The sequence below is a fragment of the Sarcophilus harrisii genome, chromosome 5 (genome assembly GCF_902635505.1).
Source record: "Sarcophilus harrisii chromosome 5, mSarHar1.11, whole genome shotgun sequence".
NCBI lineage: Eukaryota > Metazoa > Chordata > Mammalia > Dasyuromorphia > Dasyuridae > Sarcophilus > Sarcophilus harrisii.
The window spans coordinates 276,096,754-276,122,533 of NC_045430.1; the positions used below are offsets into that span (position 1 = coordinate 276,096,754).

The 25,780-nt window shown below is 51.4% G+C and overlaps 2 protein-coding genes and 1 long non-coding RNA gene across 3 annotated transcripts in view; 1 reads left to right on the forward strand and 2 right to left on the reverse strand.

Moving 5' to 3' along the window:
* Positions 1–8,801: 8,801 nt before the first annotated feature.
* LOC116419616 lies at positions 8,802–11,464 on the reverse strand. The gene is made up of 2 exons (XR_004229867.1): positions 11,015–11,464; positions 8,802–10,649 (listed from the first exon to the last, which is right to left on the reverse strand). It is a non-coding gene; the product is annotated as an uncharacterized LOC116419616 (long non-coding RNA).
* Positions 11,465–12,273: 809 nt separating this feature from the next.
* On the forward strand, positions 12,274–24,674 carry CDCA7L (cell division cycle associated 7 like). The gene is made up of 13 exons (XM_031940269.1): positions 12,274–12,521; positions 12,813–13,056; positions 13,147–13,263; positions 14,229–14,406; positions 14,523–14,647; positions 17,180–17,308; positions 19,044–19,427; positions 20,368–20,439; positions 20,536–20,703; positions 21,421–21,543; positions 22,529–22,678; positions 23,314–23,450; positions 23,700–24,674. Exons 1-13 carry the CDS (start codon positions 12,274–12,276, stop codon positions 23,728–23,730), a joined length of 2,106 nt encoding a protein of 701 aa, XP_031796129.1. The 3' UTR covers positions 23,731–24,674.
* Positions 24,514–25,780, reverse strand: part of DNAH11 (dynein axonemal heavy chain 11) — a 257,321-nt gene continuing 256,054 nt past the window's right edge. The window contains exon 82 of the mRNA XM_031940270.1: positions 24,514–24,945. Within this exon, the coding sequence (XP_031796130.1) occupies positions 24,698–24,945 (248 nt within the window). The 3' untranslated portion in view covers positions 24,514–24,697. The remainder of the gene's footprint in view (positions 24,946–25,780) is intronic.

The window sequence follows — 25,780 nt, forward strand, 5'->3', positions numbered from 1 at the left end:
CAAGGGGTTGCAGTGCCCTCAAATAGGTTTAGTTTTAAAAAGCAACATTTGGACCTCCAGGAATGGTCAGTGATTAACAACCAGAAACTTACAAGGCAAGTCACAGGACAGGGCTCCAAAATTGTTTCAAAAGAACTGACTCTGGCAGGAACCCTACATTTCCCCTCATTAAAAGATAGTAACAAAGTTACTCAATGGAAGCTTCTGACTTTTTTCTCTTAAAATAAATGTAAATATTTTTAATAAAAATACATCAACATAGCCATTTATAACGTTGACTAGCGCCTTTTTCCAGTATTTTCAACTCATGAATCAGTACCTCTTTGCGCTATTTGTCCATTCATTCTCTTGAATTTTTCCTCTTTTGGACTAGCATTTATTTTTGGAACTCGAATTGCTCCTTTATACTTGTTCATATACTCACTTATAAGGTTCTATTATATTATCTACCCCAATTTATCTGACTCCCTCCCCTATCGTTAGATATTTAGCTTGTTTACAATTGTAGCGAGTGTCCATAAAGCTGCTATGATAATCTTTGTACCAACTTAGCTCTTTTGTAGTTTTTTTTTAAGTACAGGCTCAGAAAATGTGATTAAAATGGCCTTAATAACCACAAAAAACGCTATTAGCTAGTATCTCCGTAGCCCTTCATGATTTATAAGGGACCTGACAAATATTGATGCTCAAATAATCCTGGGAAGTAGGTGCTATTATTCGTTTCATTTATATATGTCAGTAAACTGAGGCAGACAGATTAAATGACTTGGTCAGGTCACCATCACACGGCTAGTAAGCTGTGGAGGACAGACTTGAACTGGGGAATTAATGAATCAAAGGTATGATTTTAGTTAACTTTTATAAAATTTCATCGTGCGTTGCCTTTGGAGCCTCAGTTTCTTTGGTTTATAAAATGCCTTAGCTGTGAAGAGGGGGGAATTCACTTGCGTTAGCTCCTCACTAGAAGCCTTTCAGCGTTGCAGAAATCAAAGGAGCGGGAGAAAAGGCTGGCTTGACACCAGCCGCGTCCTTTGGCAGATGGGGAAATGAGGGCCCATGGGGTCAGATTAAGTGGCTGCCATTCCCACTCGGGGCGCCTTGGCGGCGGCGGATGGAGGGTTCTCCGGAGGACGGCAGCTGCCGTTACAGGGAGTGACGATTTGTATTATGAGAATTTCTGTATTAGGGGAACGTTTTCCTCCTGGGGACCCTGACTAAGTGTAAACGTGCGGCCCCAAGCCCCAGACTTCGTTCTGAGCCCGCCCGGCTTCCTTCCCCTCCACGCTGGAAGGGGAAATTCGGAGCCGGAGCAATGAGGCAGCGGCGCCTGGGCTCGGCCCGAGGGTCCGGGGTCCGCGGCAACATTGTAACTCGGGACAGAGCGCCCGGAGCAGGGCCAGCCGGCCCGGAGCGCGCCTGGTCCACAGCCCGGCCCGGCCGGGGGCCCCGGGGCCCGGCCCCGCTTGTGCACGGGGGCAGCTCTAACGCGCGCCCCTCGCTCGGGCGGCAGGGGCTCGGGGTCAGCCGCGCAGGGGGTCCCGGGGAGGCCGCGGGCTCCCCGCCTTCCCCGGGAGGGAGCGGAGCCCCGGACGGCGGCCCCAGTGGCCCCGGCCCCGGCCCCGGCGCGGGCAGACTAGTCCGCCGGCAGAGCGGGACGTCCCCCAGCCTTCTCCCGCGCAGGAGGGATCGGACCGCTCCACTGCGGCCCCACACGACAGGGGGAGGCCGGCAGCGCGGCCCGGCCGCCCTCCGCCCGCCAGCGCCCGCGGCCCCTCCCTGGCGCCCCCGGCGCAGGCGGGCGTGAAAGCCCACGGCTGTGGGGCCGGGCGCCCGCGCGAGGGCCGGGGCCGGGCCGGGGCCGCTGCGGGTCCGGCCGCCGCTCGGGCGTCTCCCCCCCACGGCCGGGGACGAGTGCGACCGCTCTCCGCCCCGCGCGTTCCCCGCCCTCCCGCCCCGCTCGCGTTCCACTTCCGAACGTCGGCGGCGAGTCCGGGTCCGCGCTGATACTTTGTAGCCCGCGCGCGGGCCCGGCCGTGCCAGAACGTCGTGCGGCGGCCCCGGCGGCGACTCGGGCGCGCAGCCAGAGCCCGGCCCGGGCGCTGAGGACATGGAGCCGGCGGCGGCGGCTAAGGTGAGGCTCCTGGCGCCCGCCGCCCGAGCACCCGCATGGCCCGTCCTTCCCCCCCTTCCCCTCGCTGCCTGGCCCCTGTGCGCCGGCAGGCTCCCAGCTGAGGCCGACGGCTTCGCCCCCTTTGCGCGTTGGCCCACGCGCGCCCGTGTGCGTCCCGGGTAGGAACTCGCGTAATCGGAAGACTCCCCCCCGTCGCGAGTATCCTCGGGTTTGGGATTTAGAGCTGGAAGGAAGCTCCCCGGGATTTCGGGGGGGCTCCAGCCGCCCGGCGGCTGCTTAGGAGAGAGGTTTTGTTGGTGTGGGATTCTGGGAGGTTTCCCAGACGCCTCTGGGGTGGGCTCTGGGACCCTCCCCACTCTAAAACACTGTTCTAGTCAGTAAGAAAAGGAAAATTGGGGAAGAAAGGCGAGGGAAGGAGCTAGCTCAGATGTGGTCCCGGAGAAACGAAGCACTGATTTGGAAACTAAAAAGGCTGGAATAGGAAGGGGCTCCTGGGCTTGGGGGGTGACCCCGGGGATCCTGGGAGCCGGAGAGGAGGCTGGGGCGGGGCCGCAGTGCTCGGGGCCCCTCGGACCTGCGGGCTCGGCCTCACCTTTCCACTTGGGATGTGTTTACACCATCCATCCTCCTCCTTCCTCCCCCTCTGCCCCTCCCCTCCCCTGCTGCGGCGCTATGGGCCCGGGGGGAGGGGGGAGGATGGGGAAGGTGCGGCTCGGAATCGGAATGCCCCGGGTTAGTACAGTGACCCAGTGTTGGGCGCCTTGAACCTCCGCCAGTGTTACTTGGCACGCCCCCACCTCGCCACTTGGCTGCTGCACACCCCTGGCCAAACCCCAATCCCCCGACTGGGGAGATTGGGGGGGGGGTCCTACGGAATCGCTGCCGTTTATGACATTTAATCAAACCGCCGCAGAGTTTGTTTTCAGTCAGTTGGCGAGCGTAGCTCGGGAGATGTATTTGGTGTTTGAGAAACTTTTTAAATGAGGGGAAGAAAGAAAAACAAGAAAAATACATATTCTTTGTCTCGGCTGGCCGGAGGAAGCCAGGATTGCGAGTAGCCCCTTGTGCTTAACCTGGCGCCGTTAGTGATGCTTCTGGCCCAAGACCCCCCGGGAGCAGCCCAGGGGAACCCTAGGAACAGCTGGGCCCACACGGCCTCGCTTCCAATTTGGGCTCTGCATCTTTAGGCCGCCCCACGCTTGACAAGTGTCTGCCCCTTCCCTCAGTTCTCTGCCCTCAAATGGGGGGGAATGAATCAAATAGAATGGGAGCCACCAAGAGATGGGAGCCACCCATCCAGCCCTGCCCCCTCATTTAGCAGGTGAGGGCATTGGGATGCAGGGGAGTGACTGCCTTGGTACCAAATCTGAGAGCCTTCCTGCTGGCAATCTGGCAACCTAACGGGGCAAGGAGCGCTTGTGAGCTGTCCGGGTGTGTCAGGGCCAGGGTTTGAAAATGAGAAAATGGGACCTGCCCCCAGGAGCTTCCATTCTGGGGGAAACTAGCCAAAAACATAAGCACCGGCTGGGCATGTAGTGAGCATTTAATCCATGGTTGGGTTGTTGTTTTTATTGTTTTCCCTTAATTCGGGAACTTAGAATTTATTCTTTGGCTGGAGTCACATTATCTGAGAGTACCATGTAATGGTGGGAATTATAAACAAGGACACTATATATTGCATAGAAGTGGGATGGCTGAATTGGAGATTGGATGTGCTCTAAAATACTACAAAACCTGTATTCTTCCCCTTCTTCCTTTTTTCCTTCCTCCTTTTTGCCTCTTATCTCTTCTCTTTACTCTTTTCCTTTTCCCCCTCTTCCTTTTCCTTTTCTTTCTCTTGCCCTTTCTCTTTTCTTTTCCTTTCCCCCTTCCTCATTTTCCCTCCTCTTTCCTTCTTCCCTTTTCATTCCCCCTTCTCTCCTTTTTTCCTTCCCCCTTTTTCTTTTTCTTCCCCTTACCCACTTTCCCCCTCTTCCTCCCTTTTTTCTCTTTCCCCTTCACCATTTTCCTATTCTCCCTTTTTCTTTCCTCCTTTTTCCTTTTCCTTCTTTCTCTTTCCTTCCTCTTCTCTCATTTTTCCCCTCTTCCTCTTCCCACTCTTTCCTCCTCTTCCTCCACCTTCCCCTTTTCCTTCCCACTTCTTCTTTCCTCTCTTCCCCTTCCCCCTTATTCCCTTCTTCCCTCTTTTCTTTTCCCTTCCCCTTTTCACCTTCCTCATTTTCTTATTCTCCCCTTTCTCTTTCCTCCCTCCTCTTCCCTCTTGTTTCCTTTATCCTACCCTCTTCCTCTGATTTTCCCTCCCTTCCTCTTCCTCCCTCTTCCTTATCTCCTCCCCTTCATCCTTTGTCTCTCAGACATGTTGAATGAACTTTTTTGTGTTGAGTTTACCGCCCAGGCCCCGCCAACATACTCCACCACTTGGAACAAATTGCTAAAGGCGAGATCAGGTCTTTTAAAGACAAAAATGGGCAGCACAGACCAAGGCAATTGTTCTGGAGGCAGTTTGCCTGCTTCTGCTGTCAGTGTTTGCCAGTTGTACTTTTCAGTTTCACTGAGTGGAGAATGACGGTGGGCTGGGACACAGAGGGTGACTCTTCAAGGCCGTGGCCGGCGTGGGAGGCTGGAGGAAGCTCTTTCCCTCCAGATTTGTTGGATCTCAGTTTTCTTATCTGTAAAATAAATGGGTTCCAGCTGTGATTTTTTTTTGCATGGATTGGCCTGGGAAACCTTGGTCACCCTTGAAGCTCTCAATTTCAGTGGTTGAATCTAAATATGACTAGAATGACATTTGTGGAAGGAAAGGGAGGTTACCAGAGCCTGGGCCAGCTCTGAGTCTGGGAGAACACGAGCTCGGGGAGGGAAGGCCGTTTTTGTGCCGTATAGTGTCTCACACACAGCACAGCCGCATGAAATGAGCTCATTCAAAAGACTCAAGAAGTAATTTACTAAGAGGCCAGCTAGCTGAGGAGAGTAAAGCAGATTAAGCCTGAATCTGGGGTTTAGGAAGAGGGAGGAGAAAACATTGGAAACTCCAGAGATTCTTTGAGGGCTCCTGTGGCTGGGTGGCTGGGTGGGTGCTGGCAATGGAGTCAGGATGACCCACCTGAGTTCCAAGCCAGTCGCAGTCATGAATTAGCTGGGACTGCCCAGGATCTACCCAACAAACCTACACATGGTCCATAAGGTCCCCACAAGCCCGACCAGACTGACGACAGCCCTGAGGCTTTGTCTGACACCCGGCTGTTACTCGGCCCTCCTGGGCTCAGAAGATAGCCAAGCACACCGGATTTGGGAGGAATTCTGGGCCCCCTCCCTCCCAGCCTGGGGCTCTCTGCTCAGAGCTCTGGGGCTGTGGCTTCTCCAAGTCAGGTCAGGAATCCAAGTAACCCACGTTTCCTCCATTAATGATATGGATCAGTATCGTTACTGATAAGGAACTGTAATAATGTTACTGATTGGGGTAGAGGAAGGAGCTTCTGGATTCAGAGAAATTCGGTCTGACTCTTGGCTCTAGCCAAGGAATATCTGTGTGTCCCTTATCTTCCACATCTGTAAAATAAGGCACTCGTACAGGCCCCACATAGAGCAAGTGAACATCAGCCTAAGTTACCAAAGAGAGCCCGGGAGCTGGGGCCGGCCTTGCCAAGGCCGCCTGTTTCCTAGGATTATCTTTAAAATATAGTAAGTGACTGCTGTGCTCAAGGAATGGGACTTCAGGGATGTGAAACCCGTCATCAGCACGCATTTATTAAATCATGTGCCAATCCCTGTCCTCGAGAACTTCCCTTCTAGGGGGACGGAGAGGTTAGAGCGGACGTGGATCAGGATCTGGGTCCTCCAAGATGAGGACTGGAGGAACTCACAGAGGCCAAGAGGAAGGGGCGCGGGGCAGCTGGCACATGGGACGGGCACCGAGGGGGCTTGGCCAGTTTGAGTGGAAAGTGGATTTTGGGAAGTGGTGTGAGGAGCTAAGTCTGGAAGACAAGTGGGAGCTGGGTCACCCAGAACCGTTCCTTTAGAGCAGTGGTTCTCAAAGTTTTGTTTTCAGTATCTTTATCCTATTAAAAATTATCGAGGAGCTCTCCAAAGCGTTTTTGTTTATCTGGGTTATATTTATAGACATTTACCATATTGGAAATAAAAACTATTTTTGAACTTGTAGACCCTCTAAAAGGGTTTCAGAGATCCCCAGGATTTTCCAGACCATACTTTCTTTTGAGAACCACTGATTTAGAGTTTGGGTTTCTAGGATTGTCCAGGGATATTTTGTAAAAGTGACTTTACTCATAGAACTTGAGAATACTAAAGGAGCTGATAATTTGGTTTACCTACTCTCCAATAAAGAAATTGGATTTTTAAAAATTATTTAGTATTTTTTCCATTAATGTATAAAAACAATTTTTAACATTCTTTTTTTTTTTTTTTAAACTTTTGAGTTCCACAATCCCTTCCTCCCTCCCTTCCTATTCCCTCATTGAGAAGGCAGGGAATTGGATAAAAGTTATACATGTGTAGTCTTCCATATTAGTCATGTGGAAAAAAAAAAGGAAGCCCACTCGAAAAATCTTCAAGAAAGTAAAGTAAAATGAAAAATAAAGTAAAAATAGAGTGCTTCAGTCTGTATTCAGACACCACCAGTTCCTTCTCTGGGGATGGACAGTATTTTTCATCACAAGTCCTTCATTGTGGTCCTGGATCACTGCATTGTTGAAAGAGGTAAGTCATTCACAGCTGATGGATGGTCTTATACCGTTGCTCTTCCCTTGTGCATTTCACTTTTCATCAGTTCATAGAAGTCTTTCCAGGGTTTTTTTCTGAGCATTTTGCTCATTTCTTATAACACAATAGTCCTCCATCACAATCACATAGCACAATTTAGTCAGCTATTCCCCAATCGATGAGCATCTCCTCAATCTCCGGTTCTTTGCTATCAAAAAAGAGTTGCTATCAGTATTTTTGTACATTTGGGACCTTTCCCTTTCTAATTTTTTTTAAATCTCTTGGGATATGGATCTAGTAGTTGTATTACTGTGTCAAAGGGTATGTTATACATGGTTTTATAGCCTTTGGGGCATTAATTCCAAATTGCTCTACAGAATGGTTGAATCAATCCACAACTCCAACAACCAGCAGTATCTCATTTTCCCCACATCTCCTCTACAATTTCCTATTTTTGTCCTTTTAGCCAGTCTTATAGATATGAGGTAATATTTAATTTGTAATTCTCCAGTCAATTATGAGTGAGAGTTGTTTCATATGCTATAGATAACATTGCTTCATCTGGAAACTCTTCTGTCTTTTGATCATTTATCAAATTGGGAAATGCTTCTTATTTTTATGAATTTGACTCACTTCTCTATGTCTTTGAGAAATGAATCTTTTGTCTGAGAAACTTACTGCCATTTTTTCCCTCAATTACTCTTGTTAACTATTTCCCCCCATTTAGTCCATCCTCTCTCTGTTCATCCTGTCCCTCTTCATAAATGTTTTAATGACTAACCTCCTCCCCCAGTCTGCACCTCCCCTTTATTCTCTTATCCCTTTCCCTTCTTACTTTCTGCATACTTAACGATAACATAGATTTCTACACCCAATTAATTAAGTGTGTTATTCTCTTTTTTGAGTCAGCTCTGAAGATTCACTCATTTCTCCTTCTTTTCTCTTCTCTCCCACTGTAAAACCTTTCTCTTGCTTCTTTTAGATGAGATAATTTACACCCTTTTACCTCTCCCTTTCTCCCAGTATATTCTCTCTCATACCTTATTTTTTTTTTTAGATATCCCTTCATATTCAGCTCACACTTGTGCCTTTTGTCTATATGTTCTCCTCCTAATTATGAGAAAATTCTTGAGTTACAAATGTCCTCTTACTATGTAGGAGGGTGAACAGTTTAACCTTATCCTTTCCCTTTCCTGTTTATTTTTTTACGCTTCTCTTGAGTCTTGTATTTGAAAGTCCAATTTTCTATTTAGCCCTGGTTTTTTCATTAAGAATGCTTTAAAGTTCTCCATTTCATTGAATGTCCATTTTTTCCTTTGAAGGATTATACTCAGTTTTGCTGAATAGGTGATTCTTGCCTTCCAGAGCATCGTATTTCAAGCCCTCCACTCCTTAAATGTAGAAGCTGCTAACTCTTGTGTTATCTTGACTGTGGCTCCAAGATACTTGAATTGTTTTATGCTGCTTGCAATGTTTTCTCCTTGACCTGGCAGTTCTGGAATTTGGCTGTAATATCCCTGGGAATTTTCATTTTGAAATCTCTTCCAGGAGGCGATCAATAGATTCTTTTCAATTTCTATTTTACTCTGGTAAAAAATCTCAGGGTAGTTTTCTTGGTGATTCCTTGAAAGATGATGTCCTGTCTGGTTTTTTGATCATGGCTTTCAGATCGTCCAGTTATTTAAAAATTTTTTTCTCTTGGGTCTATTTTCCAGGTCAGATGTTTTTCCAATGAGCTATTTCATATTGTCTTCTGGTTTTTTTTTTTTTTTTAATTTATTTATTCCTTTGGGTTTGTTTTATTGTTTCTCAATTTCTCATAAAGTTATTCATTTCCATTTACTCAATTCTAACTTAAGGAATTATTTTCTTCAGTGTACATCTTTTTTTCATTTGGCCAATGCTAGTTTTTAAGGAGTTTTTTTTCCTAAAGTGATTTTTGTGTGTTTTCCCCCTTTCCTTTTTTTTTTTTTTTTTTTTACATTTGGCCAATTCTGCATTTCTCAGCATTCTTCTCATTGGGTTTTGGAGTGAGTTGCTGCCTTTTTTGCAATCCTGACTTTGTCCTCCCTTTTTTAAAGACAGAGTTGGAAGTCCATGCCTTTTCTCCTTATTTTCTATAAATCAAGTCCTGAAATTCTGTCCAGCCACAGACACTTCCAGCTGTGTGATTCTGGACAAGTCACTTTCTGGCTATTTGCCTCAGTTTTTTCATGTGTAAAATGAGGGTAACAGCAGCATCTTTCCCCCAAGCTTGTTTTGAGGATCAAATGAGATAATTATGAATTGCTTAGCACAGTTTAGCCACCAAGTTGCTTAGGACATTGTAGGTGCTGTACAGAAATGCATTTTCCCTTCCCCTTTCCTGAAAAAAGCATTTCTTGGGGGCCCAGAGCATTGTGGTAGGCGCTAGGGTAGAAGCGAACATACACTTAGGGGCTTGTCTTCTAAATTTGCAGATAAAATTGCCCAATCACCAGCATTTGTGAGGGCCCTTGGGCTCACAACTGCGCCATGGCCCTAACAGTGGGACCCGGGGCCCCGGGGCCCGTCCCCACAGGGCTTAGTTCTCTGGGTGCCAGTGGGTTGTTTGTGGCTGGGGGCTGGGTGTCCATCATGTGAGATGCAGCCTTCCCAGAGGAAAATGGCCTGAACTTGACGAGACTTTGTGTGGGGTTTGACGGCCCCTTTCTGAGGATGCTTTTCTCCCCAGCTCGGACCGTCCCCGTCTCTAACTCTAACTCAGTGGAAATGAGCCACTAAACCACACATAAGGATCTCTGTACATTAACACCATCTAGGTCATGTTTTTTTCCATCATTATCCAGTATTTCCCAATTCCATTTTAATCTAGCTCGGGGCCCTCGTGCTGGATACCCCGACCCTACAACATCGTTTTGGGGGGTTTTTTCCTCGTCTCCCCTCCGAGCCGTGAGCTCTCTGAGGCAAGGACGAGATGGGTTCTTCGCGAGCTCTGTGTCTTTCTCAGCACCTACCCCAGTTTTATTCACACAGTAAATTCTCAATACATACTTATTGAACCGGGGAAGGTTTAAGTCCTAGTCCGGACACATCTTCCTTGTGTCCCATAATGTCCCTGAGTCTCATTTTCCCTGACTGTACAATGAAGGAATTAACTGAGATGGCATCTAAGGCTTCTTCTCTCTCCAGACTCAGCCCTTTGGGGCTGGGGGACACCGACGTTGCCGAGACTCCCTAAGAGACCGTGTAATAGAAAATCCCAGCCCTTGAACACTGATGGCCAGCGTGCGTGTAGTGCTTGGAGCTCTGCAAAGCGGCCCTTTAGCACCGTCTCCTAATTTAAGATTTGCTTTTAAAATCAGTATTTTATGGCCCCGTTCAGGGTCAGGATTGTGCACCGTGTGGTACCCTGCACACTCTGCCATGGAAGAAAGATTGATGGGATGGAATTTGATTTCTCCCCGGAGGAGTGAAGGGGAGATGCTTTTTCTCTGACACGCAGGGTCATTTCCCTCTTCTCTGACTCTCAGCAAGGAACTCGGGAGCACCTTCAGAAACCAAAGTCGCCTTGGAGCTTTTCAAGTGGAAAACTTCTTTTAAAAAAGGTTTGAGAATCTGCCTTTAACGGCCCCGCCCAAAGCACCTGGGGAAGGTTGCTTGGATGGCCTGAATGGGCTTCTTTGTACAGTCTGGCCTCCCTCATTTCTCCTGGGAGCAGGGATCAATCGGCCTCCACATCGGGGCCATCCTGGAGGCCGCCGTCTCTGTGGTCTTTGGCCATCTCCGAGGTCTGCGGCAGATCCGGGCCGAGAAGGCGCTGGTGGGATAAGACGTCAGTGTCCTGAGACCCGGGAGGTTTGTGTCTGTGTGTCCCCCCCCCCCCCCCCGCCCCATTCCTTTCACAGTTGAACACTCCATGGAGTGTGTTCTTGGGCACCTGGGGCGCGAAGGTAGCCACTGCTGCCGGTGACGGCCGGGGTCCAATCCCTGCCTGCTTTCTGTCTTGAGGAAGAGGGAAAGGGTCCTGTTGCTCTGTGGGCCCCCCTACTTCCTAGCCATCCTTTTACCTGCCAGGATCACCCCACTGGAGAAGGACATGGCGCCGGACACAGGACCGACTTGGCCTTTCAGTATTTCATGCTGGATGGAAGTTTTGTTCCTTTGTACCTTTGTTTTCCTCACCTGTAAAATGGGCTGGCAAGATGGGCTGGCAGACTGAGCAGTGGTCTTGGAATCAGGAGAGAGCCGGGTTCACGTCCTAGTTTCTTAGCTTCTGTCTTAGCCTTTCAAAACCCCCTCCTAGGCAAGATGGGGGAAGGAAGCGCAAGGAATGCAGAGAAAGAACAGAAGCAGCCCTTGTCTGAAAGGAGCTCACCCAGTTGGCTCCTCCCTCCTCCCGACAAACACACCCTGTCCCCCCAAAGGCCCTCACCGGGTTGTCCCGCACCTGGCCCCTCTTGGTCCTCGGTTAAGAGGCAGCTCGGCCCCTTCTGAGCTCGGCTCCCTGGGTGTCTTCAAAGCGGACTCTAATATGTGTGCCGAGATCCATCGATCAATCTATCGCTCCATATCTATCTAATAGCTTTATCTCTCTATGTATTTGTATCTATCTCTATATCAATTTCTCTCTCTAGATATCTATCTGTACATATTTATCTATATATCTACACATCTATATTTGTCTATCTATGCATATCTATCTCTATTTCTATCTATCTATATCTCTGTATATATCTCTATCTACCTACCTATCTCTATCTCTATGTCTCTTCTTAGCGTTCTATATATATATATATCTGTATCTCTGCCTAGCTATCTGTATCTGTTTATCTTTATATATGTTTATCTCTTATCTGTTTATCTCTTTATCTATGTCTGTCTATATCTGTTTGTCTCCATATATATCTATGTCTATCTCTATCTCCATATATCTTTCTCTATATTTATCTCTCTATATCTCTCTGCCTCTATATTTATCTGTCTATATCTGTATCTCTATATGTTTATATCTATCTTTATATATTTATCTATATTTTATATCTATAGATATGTATATGGAGATACAGATATAGCTCTATATACCCACACTAATACATATAAGTACATATACCCACATTTATAAGTATATCTATGTAATATATATTTATATAATAAGTATAACTATAGACGTGTGTGTGTGTGTGTGTGTGTGTGTGTGTGTGTGTGTGTGTGTGTGTGTCCCGCTCACAGTCAGACCCAGAGCAGCCGGCAGCTTCCATCCCTCTCCTGCTGACTGGATGCAGTTGAGGCAGTTTTCCCACTTTACAGATGGGACCCTTCTCAGAGCCTTTCAGAGTATCTCCTGATCGATCCGTCCCTTTTTCCTTCTGCCTTGAGCCATCGTGTCCTGCCCCATTTCTGTGGATTTGTGGAGGACCTTGGGAAGATTCTCGGGTGCCAAGATGGCCTCCAGACTCCTGAAGGTCCCTTCCCTTCCCACTAATCACAGCTTTAGTTGGGGCTGCCCGGCCTCTGGTGCTGAGAAGGCCCTTGATCCCTGCTGGAGGGATCGGACTTGGGGTCTGGGGGCAGGGACCAGCGCACAGAATTCCAGGCCTGGAGCTGGGCCAGACATCTGCCCCCCCTTGGATTTCTGGGAGTCCATCCCCGCCAGGCCTTTGCTGGAGGCAGAGGGAGGCCAGACCTCCTGGTGATGGCGGCCCCTTTGGAGCAGGTTTTGCCCCTTTTTGGGGACTTTAGCCCCCCCTCCTCCATCTGCCCCCCATGGACGCCCCAAACCAAACTTCTGCTGGGGATGTGCAAGTCCCCAGATTCCCTGCTTTAGCCCGGAAGGAGGGGCACGTGATTAAGAAGCAGACTTTTTGTCAATCGCAGGCTCACGATTTAGAAACGAGGAAGCAGGTGCAAAGATTGCCTGCGGTCGGCCGGGTCAGGGTGGGATACCCAGTGGGCTGGACCCACTGACCTCTGACCCCCGCAGGTCCCAGCGGGCGGACCCCTTCCCTTCCGGTTGCCCGCGGGGCTTTGGGGCTCGGTTCCGAGCGGGCCTGGCGCTCCTGCCTGGGCTTGGGGTTTCCCGACTCCGGATCCTTCCCAGAGCCTCCCAGCAGCTCCCTGGGTGTTTGGGCTTCCAGGCTCTGCTTTCAGCCGAGAGCTGGCCCCCTTCCCGGGCCGTGGAGCCGGGCCATGGAGGGGCCGGCGGACAGAGGCGGCCTCCTTGGTTTGTGAGGGAGGGAGCTCTTCACGAGGGGCTCCTTTCCAGAACGTGTCGGGGAGCTCTGAGCCACACTTTTACTGCCCTGTCCGGTCTCCAGGGTTCCTGGCGCATGAGTAATGGCTCCGGGCCTCTTCGTACCTGGCTCGGATTCAATGGGAAGGAGACATCTGGCCTTCGGAAGCCCTGGGGCTGTGCGGGCGCTGCCGGGGTCCCAGTAAGGCCCCAGAAGGTTGAGGCGGCTGCTTGTCCTGGGGGGGGGCATTCATTAATCCCGGGCTTCCCGAGCAGGGCCGGATCGGGCCGATGCCCTGCGGATCTCTGTGCGACTAGCGGGGCAGTGGGGCTCCCCTTCTATGGCTCTGCACGTAAATCACTGACTTTGACCCCAAAAGGCGGCCGACCGCGGCCGCCGAGGGCCCCCTCAAATTGAAATTCTGGCTTCCCAATTGGTGCCGGTCGTTAGGGTGGGGAAAGAGAAAGCGGCCAGTTAGTCTTGGTCAGAAGGACTGGGAGGACTTGGAAGCAGGGGCCAGACTGAGATGGGGCTCAAAGGAAAGCCTTGGGGTTCTCCCCCGGGGCCCCAAATAGGCCAGGTCCTGGGCTTGGGGAACGGCCAGAGGCCTGGGGAAGCGAGCAGGAGCCCGCGAGGCCGGTCCGGGCCGGACGCCGAGCCCCGGACAGCGCTGGGCTGCAGCTTGTGGGCCGTGGGGTGACCTGCCCTTCTGCCCCCTGGGACCCCGTGCAGGGATCCGGTGGGCTCTGGGGGTAGATTCCCGTGGAAGGGGCCGCCCCATTTAAGATGGGGGAAGCTGAGGCAAAGAACCCGGGTCTGACTTAGCTGCTTAGGGTCCAAGATGCAAAGACAAGAGAATGGGCCGGGGCCCTCGGGCTGAGGGGGGGGGGAGAATCCATGGGCGGGAAGCTGGACCAGTCGCAGTGGGAGCCCCTGGGGCGCGCTGGGGCCTCCGTCTCCCCATCTGTGAAAGGAAGGGGGAGGGGCAGCCCAGCCCGGGGGCCCAGAACGCGGGCGCCGGGGGGGGCCGTCCGCCCCTCTTGGCCGGTGGGCCTTTGCTTGGGGGGCGCGGGGGGGCACCTTCGGAACGTTTTGAGGAGCCGCTTGGAAAAAACGAGGCTGGAATGGGGGCGGCTGAAGCCCCCTTATTCCGGGGCCTTCTGAAGTTCCTTTACTCGGAGCCCGGACCGACCCAGGGAGTGCAGGGAGATGAAAAAATGAGCCTCCCGGGAGGGCCCCTTCTGTTCCTGACGGTCAACACCCCAAGGCCCCCGGGGCCCTGGAAGAAGGGAAAGGAAAAGGGGAATGAGGCGGGGGCAGTAGGGCCCCGGGGTCCCCCCGCCCGTGGGGGGCCGGGGGCCCCCCGGGGGGTGGGGGGGGCCCGGAGGTTGGGGGGGGGAGGGGGGGGGGGTGAGGGCCGGTGGGGGGTGGGGGGGCGGCAGGGTTTTCCTTCCCTCCAGTCCCCGAGGAGGTGGCTGACATTTTCAACGCCCCCAGCGACGAGGAGGACTTTTTCGGGTTCGGAGATGAGGTTCCCATGGAAACGCTTGTCCTGGAAAGAGCTTTGACCCAAGTCAGGAAAAAGGTGAGGCGGGGTTCTGCTGGCGGGGCCCCGCCCCTCGAGTTCGGGGCCCAGGCCGGGCCGGGTCCTCCTGCGGGGTGGGGAGGGGGCGGGGGGCCCGGGCCCGGGGACAGGACTGACCCATCCGGCCCTGGTGTCGGGGGCCAGCTGGGGGGCGGGGTGGGACAGGGACGGCATCCGGGCCCTGGTGTCCGGGGGGGGAGGGGCCGCTGGTCAGCGCCGGGTCCGGGGGCTGGGGGGGGGGGACAGCTCTGGGGCCCGGGGCTCCGCGGGGCACAGGACTGACAGCATCCGGGCCCTGGGTCGGGGAGGGGCCGAGGTCAGCGCGGGTCCGGGGCTGGGGGGGGGACACCGGGGCCCGGGCCCAAGGGGCAAGGACTGGAACGGGCAGCGCCAGTGCCGGTCCCGGCTCACCGGCCTCGGACCCCAATAGTTTTCGGCCCTGGGGGGCGGGCCGCCCTGCTCAGGGTTTGGGGGCCTGGGGAGCCTCCTCGGAGCTTTGCTGGCGCCTCTTTTGGGGGGTCTCCATGAACCTCCCAGCCCTGGGGCTCTGGGCTGAGCCTCCCCTTTGCTCTTGGGTGGGGGTCAGGACCCTGGGGAGGGGCTCTCTGGGGGCAGGTCAGCTTTAATGGGGAAATCAGGACCAGGGCTCTTCCTTTGGGGGCCGGAGCGGATCATGGAGGACAGAGCCGGCGCTGGGGCTCGGGATGAGTCTCTGGGAGACTTTGGACAGCAGCCCAGGTTAGACCAGCTGACCCCAGTCCTTCCGGTCCGGCCGTCCCATGTCCGTTGTAGCCCAGGGCTCCCTTCTGCCACCGAGTCGCGGTGACTAAGTAGAGATTTCCCCAGCAGAGCCTGTCTGCTTGTGGGGGGGCGTGGGCCTCCCTCGTGCCCGTGGCCAAGGCCCCGGGCTTCCCGGCCCAGACAGCCTTCTCAGGGCTCTCTTGAAGCTTGAGTGGGAAGCAGAGGCAGCCGTGGGACCCCCAGGACACCAGGGGGCTATCGGCCTCCAGATGGATGCACAAATGCTTCAGTTTATGGCTTCCGCGCCCCTCTGGGGCCCAGACTGGTGTCCTCCCCCCTTGCTGGGGGACGCCCAGAGGAGCCGAGGGCTCCTCCGACCAGCCAGGTGCAGCATTTTCCGATGGCTTCCTTCGTCCCCCCCCTCCCTCCGCAGCGGCCCTGGTTATTGTGGCCCTGAGAGCACACATCAAAGATACCTTACAGTCACTTACTCATGGGTCCATCCTTGAGCTGCAGGAGCATCCCCGTCCTTCCTCCCGCTCCCGTGGCAGTTTTCCTCCTTTGCTTTCCTCCAGAGAGTATCTAAATATGAAATAATACATAATTATGTGAGGAGGGGGCAAAGAAAAGGAGACAGAGTCACATGCAGCTCCCTAGAGTCACTTCTCTCCCTCTTGTAGATCCTGGGCCCGGCTCTGGATGTTTAGTCCGGCCCGGGGCCCTCTGAAGCGAGACTGTCTGAGGTCCAGGGCTTGCAGGAGACCGTGGGGAGCCGGCTTTAGTCTGGCCAAATGGGCCTGGCAGTGCGAGGGCAGTGGGACATTGAAAGGGTTTCCTGTGGGACCTAGCTGGACCAGAATCTGCCTTCAGAGGGTTTGCAGGGAAGGGCAGCCCCGGCAGGGCCCCAGGGACGGCGTGACTGCCCGGCACCCTGCCTGGGACGTCATTCAGAGGCTGGGCCTCTTTAGTTTGCTCTAAAGTGAAACTGTGGGATGGTTCTAGATGAATAAAGTCCAAAATGAGTAGCCTGACTTACCAGATAAGGACATTGACAAATGGGCCAAGATCGGAGGTCCCAGGACTTGGGAGGTTTTCTGGTACAGCTTTGGATTTACAATTGTCTGTCTCTATTTATTCCTCCTTCTCTTAAGAGGGGTCAGTAAATAAAAGTAAACAAAAATGGTTTGGGGTTTTGGGGATTTTGTTCTGTTTTTTCTTTTCTTTTTTTGAAGAAAAAAGTTGACTTTTTTATAAAGAAGCCAGCTAGTCCCAAGCAAATGCAGCTTACTGAAAGCTCCCCCCATCTAAGAGAAATTTCCCCAGGCCGGGGTGGGGGCTGGACTCTTTCAGGGGCTTCCTTTTTCTGACCAGGAAATCCTGCTTGATGACAGCCTTTGCTCTTGAGCTTTGGAGATAGACAGCCTCAGAGGGGGCTGCCTGGCCCGCCAAGAGCTGGGGAGAGTGGGGAAGGGGCTGTTGGCCTGGAGATTGATGGAGTTTCTCCTTTCCTCTCTGGCTTTCCCACTTCTGCATCTCTGCTGATAAAAGCAGATTCCGGACTCTGGCCTTATTTCACTGAAGTTGTAAATCTGCCAGAAAGTGAATTTGAACAAAACTTTCTTGTTCTTATTGTTTTTAAGTAAAATTTAACTTGATGAATTTGGTGGGGTTGATAGCTTTTAAATTTTATTTTAAGTTTTTTTTAATTTTTAAATTTTTTTGAATTTTTAAATTTTTAAAAAGATTTAGAAATTATTTTTAATTTAATTTTTTTTAACGTGCTGGTTTTAGGATATGCATTTCCATTCCAAGTACATGACCGACGAACTGCGAAGGATTTTCACCGAGGATACTGACTCAGAGACGGAAGATTTTGAAGGATTTACCCAGAATGAGCTCAACAGTCACCCAGAGCTAATGGTAACTTACCCATCCAACACTTGCAAGATTGATGATTAGAGAAATGTATTATTTCCCCCCAGTAAAAGTATTCTCTATTTATAACTGATTTTTAACCTCCCCCACCCTCCAGTCCCTGAGTTTATTTGATCAATCAGTAGCCTTAAGCTAAGATGTTACCTAGCACTGAGTGGTTTTGAATTGAATTTGAAGAAGCTGGATTCAAATCCAGTTCAACTACTTGCTACCAGTGGGAACTCACTTGAATGAGCCCTATGAGGTCCCCTCCAGGTCTACATTTATGACTTATTAATCCATTCCAGTCTGTTTCTTTCCATTGTTTTGTTGGAGTGTTTGCCCATAGAATCATAAGCCTAGAGCTGGGGAGGACCTTGGAGATCAGTTCCTGCTGTATGTGTGAGGGACTGTGCTGGGTGCCAGGGACCTCAAAATAAAGCATTTTCTGCCCTCCAGGAGCCTCTGTACTACCCCATGCTTCCAGAATATCACCTTGCAAAATTTGTGCCCTTAGCTCCTTTCATTCAGCAGTGAATTTCTCTCTCACCCTTTTTGGAACTATTTTTGTTTTTCTGTCATCCCCACTTGGGGTAAACAAGTCCCTCCGATTCATTGCAAGTTTGGTTTTCTTACCTGGACAGCCAGGATGCCATACAGGAAGGCCTACCTTCCCCGGCCACAGAGAAATCCCCATTGGGGAAGGCTCCCAGTTTAATTTGACCTTTTGATTCTGGTCTAAAGTGCTACCCATAACCACAAATCCTCTTTACCCATAGCCTTTACAAAGGGTTTTCCTCCTCCTGCCCATCCCCTCATCCCTTCCACATGTCTACAGCAAAATCCCTTTGCATATTCTTCCCCCACCTGCCTTAACCTTTCCTGGGATTTCTCAAGATAGTGAATCACATCCTTGGGAGTCTGCTGGTCCAGCTGGATCCAAGTTCTTATTTGCAGATCAGCATTGCCAGTTTCTCCCAACAGTTTTATGACAACACCTTTCATTATCCTGGCTGCCCTTCTGTGGTTTTTGAATAAGAGATTTATAAAAAACAACAGTACCTGGGACTACAAAAATGGTTCTTCCTTTTCCTAGCCCCTCCCTTGTCATCCAACATGGCATCTGCCAGTGGAGGTAGCACTTTTGCTGTAGCCAGACCAGCACGCTACCCAATCAGCAGAACTTCCCGTCCCCGTCCCCTTTTTGATGCAGTTCCCATCCCCCTTTAAGAATTCAGACTCGGATTTCCTCAGAGGACAATAGGAGCACCAAGGAACCTACCTCCATTTCCAAGTGTGAGTTTTTTTTTCGTTCCAGCAATAATATTTGCTGAAAATTTTAATAATAACATCTGTCATTAGCTCAGTGCTTTGTATGTATTTGGTAGGAGGCTTCTTGGTCTTTGGGGACTAGTTAACATTTAGCTTGTCCTTCACTCTCACAAATTCCATCCGCAGACTAGTGCCCGGCTAATTTTTCTCTGGGTTCTGTGGAATAACTTGTGTTGTATAAGTTTGTTTACATATTGTCTCCCTTATATTGTAATATATACAATTGTAATATATGCCCCTTGAGAGCAGAGACTCTTTTCCCCCTTTTGTATTTCCCAGTGTTTGGCACATAGTAGGCACTTAATACGTGTTTATTGATTGATGTTAACCAATTTTCTTACCGCTCATCTTTATATTTGTCTGATGTTGGCAGAGAAAAGACCAGTTTTTTGTTCCTTCCCTTTATTAGCTCACAGAGTCAGAAATGAGTGATGAAGATGCTGGAGACAGTCATGTGGGCAGTGAAGAGGAGGAAGAAGAGGAGGAGGAAGAGGAAGAAGCCAAAACAAAGACGGCCTCCAGAAGAAACAGCTTTGGGCTAAGAGTTGCCTTCCAGTTCCCCACAAAGAATAAAGCAGATATAAAAACCAGGTTTTCTGAGCCATCCTTTTCTAGCTTACATTTTGATGAGAGTGAAAAATCGAAGTCTTTGAGAAGAAAGAAAAATGGTAGGCCGGGGAAGAGAGCTGTGGAAGGATCCACCTCTGAGTCGGATGAGGACTCGGACCTGGGCCAGACTGACTCGGATGCTCTGATCAAAAGGGCCATGAACATCAAGGAGAACAAAGCCATGGTAAGATATGTCTCTGAAGGCGATCTTGCCTCCATAGGTTGGAAAACCAAGCCTGCCAGGCAAGGTCATGTTTTTTCATGGGACCCTGGTAATGAATTACCCTAAATTACTGAGGATTGCAGATTTTAGAACCACAAACAACCTTGGAGATCAACTAGTGTAACACCCCAATCATGCAGTGAGAACCGAGGCCAAGAAAGGGGAAGCAAAATATCAAGAACTGGGATCTAAACTCGGACCCTTGACTCTTAGCTCCTCCCCTTTGGTGCAGATTTAGGAGGTTATCTCGCCAGGGAGACGGAAGCACTGATTTGGACTCCACGCCCTTCCCCCAATAAATAAGTGAAAGAAAGAATGATGGATCTGTGGGTCTGTAGATGCACCCGCCTTCTAGACAGACACATAAGATAGATCGTGTGTGTGCGTGATGCGATGTCTGAGACGTATGTGTAGGGGGGAGGCTCCATTCACATACGGGGTAAATAATACATCCTGTGTTAGGAATGTGCATCCAGGTGTGTTCGGTGCAGATAGAAAATATCCGTCCGTGTAAAACCCCAGACACACACACGTGGACACTTAAGTTGCAAATGTCTGAAGAACAAGCCAGCGGCGTTTCTCCAAAGCGCAGCCTGGCTGAAAGGGCTGCGTCCCAGAGCTCGGCGTCCGGCGCGCGCTGGCTTAGGAGGGGATTAGCATGTCGGTTTCACTCGGGTCGCTTTCAGGGATGTGTCAGTTTCAGCCTGGGAAGCCGCGTTTGTCGCTGGAGCGCCGCAGATGGATATCTGATCCGGGTTGGGGTTGACGCGTTGTGTGAGGGACCAGGGGTAGAGGTCTGGGTGTCCCTCGGGGGCCCCCAGGGCCAGGGATGGAGCCTTTCTTGACCAGAAGGCGGGAAGGCAGCCCCGAGCAGTGACCGCTTGTCTCTTTCCCTCCTTAGCTCGCTCAGCTGCTGGCAGAACTGCACTCTCTCCCAGAGCTGTTCCCGGTGCAGACCCCGAGCCCAACTTACGTAAGTGGAAATCTTGTTTTCTGACCCCTCCCCTTAACAGAAGCACTTCCCATTGGAGGGGGTTTCAGAAGCAGCCGTGCTTTCTCTCTCTTCCAGAAAAAGAAGACGGTCAGGCGGGCTTTCTCGGAGGGACAGATAACTCGCCGCATGAACCCCACCCGCAGTGCCCGGCCTCCGGAGAAGTTTGCCGTGGAAAACTTCACCGTGTCCCCCAACTTTGAAGAAGACCTGTACGCTTTCAGGAGACGGAAGAAAGGGAGCGGGGTATGTGTCTCACTCCCTCGGTGCTCAGCCCTGACCGTGGAGCTAGTCCACGAGTGAGTCTTTTATCCAGACTGAACTTTGTGGCGAGCAGAACCCGACAGCCAGCGAGGGGAATAGGAGTGTCCAAGGCCTTGAGGCTTCTGTGCATTTGCCGGAGGTCCCAGGCTAACTGTGTTTTGGAAATCACTGACAGAGTTGGGAGTAAAAGGGATCTTAAAGACTCTTTTTACCATTATTTAATTAAAGAAACTGAGGTCCAGAGAAAGGCCATGTTTTGCTCAACGTTTCATGGATTATAAGCAGAAAAGCAGGGCCTGATTAGCTAGCAATCACAGGCGCTCTAAGGTTTGCAAAGTTCTGTACGAATGTTGTCATTGGATCCTCACAGAAACCCACAGTGACAGAACAGATATATTTATTTGTGTAGCAGGTGAGTCAAGGTTGGTCTACTATCACCATCTGGAAGATGTCTAGACTGGCTTTGAAGGGGCTGGTGAGGATGCTAGGTCTGGCGTTTGGGGCCACGTGGTTGTCCCATAGGAGCCCCATCCCATCTCTGGTTATTACGGGTAGTTCTGCTACCGGGTGGACTGGTAGAAGGGCGAAGCTTTATGGGTTTGCTTTCCAGATCTAACCGTCGGCACAGGCTCAGAAGCAGTGAGATACCCCCGGGGCTTTAAACGCTCCTGCCATCAGACCCGTGTGCTCATTTTGCAGGGTAAATGCCGCGTGTACAGAAAACGGCGTATGTCTTCTTACCGGACAGTGGATGAGATCACCGAAGATGACCTAGAAAACGTCGCTATCACTGTGAGAGATAAAATCTACGACAAAGTTCTGGTAAGGACTTCATATCCGAAAGCCATATTTAAGGTGATTCTTCCCATATTTGCCATGCAGGGGACTGTTATTTGGCCTCTCTTTTGCATGGTAACCCGGATCAGGGCCCAGAGTGCCATAAAGTGAGTCATTCCGACTCACAATAAGGCGACTTTTTAGAGGAGGAGAAGCAGGTCAGTGTTGCTACAGACTGGACAATTTGGGGACTTGTTCTATTGGTTCTTTCGCATTAATCCCCTACTACATGTCCGGTCTTGTGCTTGGTGCCAAGGATACAGAAGAGTAATTCTTCCTGGCCTCAGGGAGCTTGCATTCTATTTGGTGAAAAACACATACACTGATAAATAAGAAATGTAGGCAAAGGTTTCAGTGGGAAGCATGAGCAGTTTGCCAGGGGCTGGAGGAGCGCTGCCGTCAGAAAATCCTCAGAAAGGAGGCGGCATCTGAGCTAAGACTTAAAGGGGGCTCGAGATTCCACGAGGCAAAACATGTCATCTCTGAGGGAGGACCGTAGTAGGGAATGGACTTGACTTGCTTGGAGTGACAGATGTAGAACTGTAAGGAACTACAGATGGTTAACCTGGAGCCTGGGGGAATTCTCTTGCCTTACTAAGTACCTGAGGCAGAATTCGAGCCCAGGAGGACCAGGGTCCTTTCCAGCCTGCCTTCCTTAAGTCTTGTTGGCTCACTTTGTCCATAACGTGAAAGAGGATTTCAATCACTGGACGTTTATTTGACGTTTATTAAATATCAACCACGGGCAGGCGCTTACTAAAAGGAGGAAAAAGACAAGGCATCTGCCCAGTTTTATGTAAGAGGGAAGAATGAGCTCATTGGTGTATGAGACACTTGCTGGATGCCAGACGGATTCGGGGAGCAGGTTCTTGGAAAGTGGCCGTGATGGTAAAGGGAGGTCATAGCTGAAGCTGCTCGGCCATGCAGAGAAATTCTGTCAATCCCTTCACTGCTTTCTTCCACACCTTAGGGTAACACGTGCCATCAATGCCGACAGAAGACCATCGATACTAAGACAGTGTGTCGGAACCTGGAGTGCGGGGGAGTCAGGGGGCAGTTCTGTGGCCCGTGCCTCCGGAATCGTTATGGGGAAGATGTAAGGTCGGCTCTCTTGGACCCGGTAGGTGGCCGTTCCTTTTCCTTCTTATCTCATCGCTGAACAGAGACATTCATATTGCTCCCAACAAGCCATTCACTCATATTGTCAGATTTAAGTTTGATGTCAGCAAGCCAGCGGTGTGACATCCCAAAAAAGCAAGAGGAAGGAGTGGGGAAGGAGACTGGGCTCGTGGTCATCCTGTGGCGAGAGAGAAGTTGGAGAAAGGAGAGAAAGCTCCCAGCCCTATGGACGTCTCTGGGAGGGCAAGCAAGGACCGGGATCAGGGGAACAGGATGGGTCCGTTAGTGAGGGAAAGCTTTGTAGCAGCAGCAGGCAAGGCTGCCTTCTCACCAGAATGATGCTATTTGTGATGATTAATATTTTATTATTTGGTATCAATCCCAAGTAGCTCAGTATTGGAGTTGGTTAGATCTGGCCCAGACACACTGGATGCTCACAAACGTCTGCCTCCTTTTCCACTCTCTCTTTATGCTGCCTTTGCTCTGGACAGAGAGAAGCTCTGGGCCCATGTTCTCCCCCCCTCTCCCCAGGGGTGTGTGGGAGGGCTCACGCTGCAGGTGTCCTTCCATCCCCACCCCCTCCGGCCTCGCCTCCCAGCGGGGTCCTCTGCATCTCCCCGATTTTCTTCCTCCCAGGACTGGATGTGCCCCCCCTGCCGGGGGATTTGCAATTGCAGTTACTGTCGGCGGCGTGACGGACGATGTGCTACCGGCATCCTCATCCACCTGGCAAAATTTTATGGCTACAACAACGTGAAAGAATACTTGGAGAGGTGAGGCTCCTTTTTGGCCTACCTGAAAGCTGAAAAGGAAATCGGGAAACCAGACAAAGGAGTTAACCAAGAATTAGGGGGTGACAAGGAGGGGGCCCCCAAAGTCTTAGTGCAGGGGTAAGGTCCAGGCTGCCCTGGGACACTTTACACCACTGGGAGGGGAGCTTTTATAGTGGAACTTTGGTGTAGCTTAAAGGTGTACCCTGATTTACAGTAAACAGCTGAGTCTTTTTCTCATCTGTCTCTCAGCATACAGAAACAACTGGTTGAAGACCATTAGGATGCAGAGAAAATGGCCAGAAATGGGGAAGGGGGGGGTCTCGTCGGGAAGACCCCCTTCCCCGATGGGTGTTCCAGATTTGATGAGTGTTGTGACGGTTTTCTTTGTACAGGGAGCAGCTGTTGGGGGGAAACTCAGCAGTTTGGCTTCTTCCTGTGCACGGTTTGTGACGCTTTGTCCCATGTTCGTAAAGTTTCTCAGGAAAACATCGTCTTAGTACAGGGGTCAGTGGATTGTCCCCGGCCCGCGATAGCCAGCCTAGTACATTGAGGTCTTTACAAAAACGCTTCTAACTGAAAAGCACAATGAGAATAATGTAGATATTGTTAACCTTCCAGGTTAAGTTTACAAGGAGAAAACTTGATAAGCCCCTCCCGGCCTGGGAAGGAAATGCTCAGGTATTGACTGTGCCCTAAATAACCCCTGGAAGACAAGGCTGCCCTTGGCCCGAGACGCATTCGAGATTTGGAATCGGGGCTTTTTTTTCTTTACCCTTTATTACCAAGTGCAATTATTTGGAAGAACTTGAAAGTGTAGCGTTGATTTTTCAGTTTGCTTATAGAAAAACCTGCCCGGCCCATTTCTCCGTTTCTTTAAGGAAGGAACCCATTTGGGGACCTCCCCCCAAAGCCCACATGAACACTTTTATTTGACGCTTGGTCTCTTAGAGCAGAAATCCCCCTTGGGGAGCGGGCACTCAGCCTTGTTTTTCAGGTCTTGTTTTAGTGATTTCACGGTAAGCCACGTAAGGGATACGAGCCTTAACTTTTGTTTCTGGGGTTGCAGACGCTTTGTGGTGGCGGGGAGAACACGGCCTTTCTCTCGTGTTGGTTTGTCTGTCTCTTCCTATCCCTCCCTTTTTCTTTTATGGGGAGGGGGAAATGTCACGTCCTCAGTAATTTCTGTGGAAGACGCTTGCAGGACATCTTTGGGGGGGTGGCCGTTGCCTTTCGGGGAGCACCCCCTTTCACCCGGCCAGGAGCAGGGCCGCCCCCGCCAGCACCCACTTGGCGGCCTTCTCCTGGCTCTTCAGCCTGAAGGTCCACACGTAGGTGGGGCCCCGGGTCCGGGTTTGGTACACAGGGCACTCGTAGGTGAGCTTCGTGTCCTGCCTGTCCGCTGGAATGGCCCTGACGAAGATGACCGGCATGGGTGAGCTCAGCTCCATGAGGCGCGCCTCTGCCATGGTCCCGGCCTGGACGTCCCAGCGTGCTCCTAGGACAGAGCACACGGGTCACTGCTGTATGGAATGCCTGGGGGGCTTGGGGTACCCTGCTGTGGGCACACAGTTGGATGCAATAAAAGTCACTGCTGATTACTCTCTAAAGCTGATGGATTTCTTGGAGGGAGGGGCCGGAGGACACTTAGAATGGCAAGTGACCAAAGGAGGGCAGAGTCTCAGCTCTCGGGTTTGTGCCCTGAGCCTCCGTCCCCTCACCTGGAAGGGAAGGAGAGGCCGCGGTCCCGGCCAAGAGTTTACCTTGGGAGCAATGACATTAATGGGCCAGAAGTAAAGCAGATTTCTGGGGAGCTCTTGGGGTCACAGGGCAGGAAAGGCCCCAGGATCTGTCACCGCTCCCACTCTGACATCCTGCTGGACCCGGGGAGTCACTAAGCTGATTCCTAGACTCGCTTCCAGCTTTGGGAAGCCGAGTCTGTGGGGCCTTAAGCCAAAGCCATCCCAGCCCCATTTTGTGCATGGGGCACAGGAAGTAGTTCAGTGGTTTGCCCAAGCTCCTTACACTATTCGGCCTTCATTTCCTCCTGACTTACAGGTGAGGAAACTGAGGCAGGAGCAACGCTCCTTGGGGGGCCAGCCTGCTGCCTGGGGTCTGCTGCCCACTTTGGCCACGATGCTGTGGAGGAGGACGTCCACCAGGGGGTGGCCTTGGGCAGCAGCAGCAGCCCGGAACCCTGGCCGAGCTCCCCAGTCTGACCTGGGAGAGGATGGGCCAGAGGGGACCACCAGGACCGGGCCCTGGCCCTGCACCCCTCCCTGAGCTGCGGGGCCGGCCGGGTGGCCTCGGCTTCCTCGCCTGTAAATGGGGGG

Excerpts from the sequence above, each read along its gene's own strand:
- CDCA7L (XM_031940269.1), top strand. The coding sequence starts at position 12,274 with ATGGCCTCCAGACTCCTGAAGGTCCCTTCCCTTCCCACTAATCACAGC. Across the intron at positions 22,679-23,313 it reads GGTCGGCTCTCTTGGACCCG|GACTGGATGTGCCCCCCCTG; the intron begins GTAGGTGGCCGT and ends TCTTCCTCCCAG. Across the intron at positions 23,451-23,699 it reads GTGAAAGAATACTTGGAGAG|CATACAGAAACAACTGGTTG; the intron begins GTGAGGCTCCTT and ends TCTGTCTCTCAG.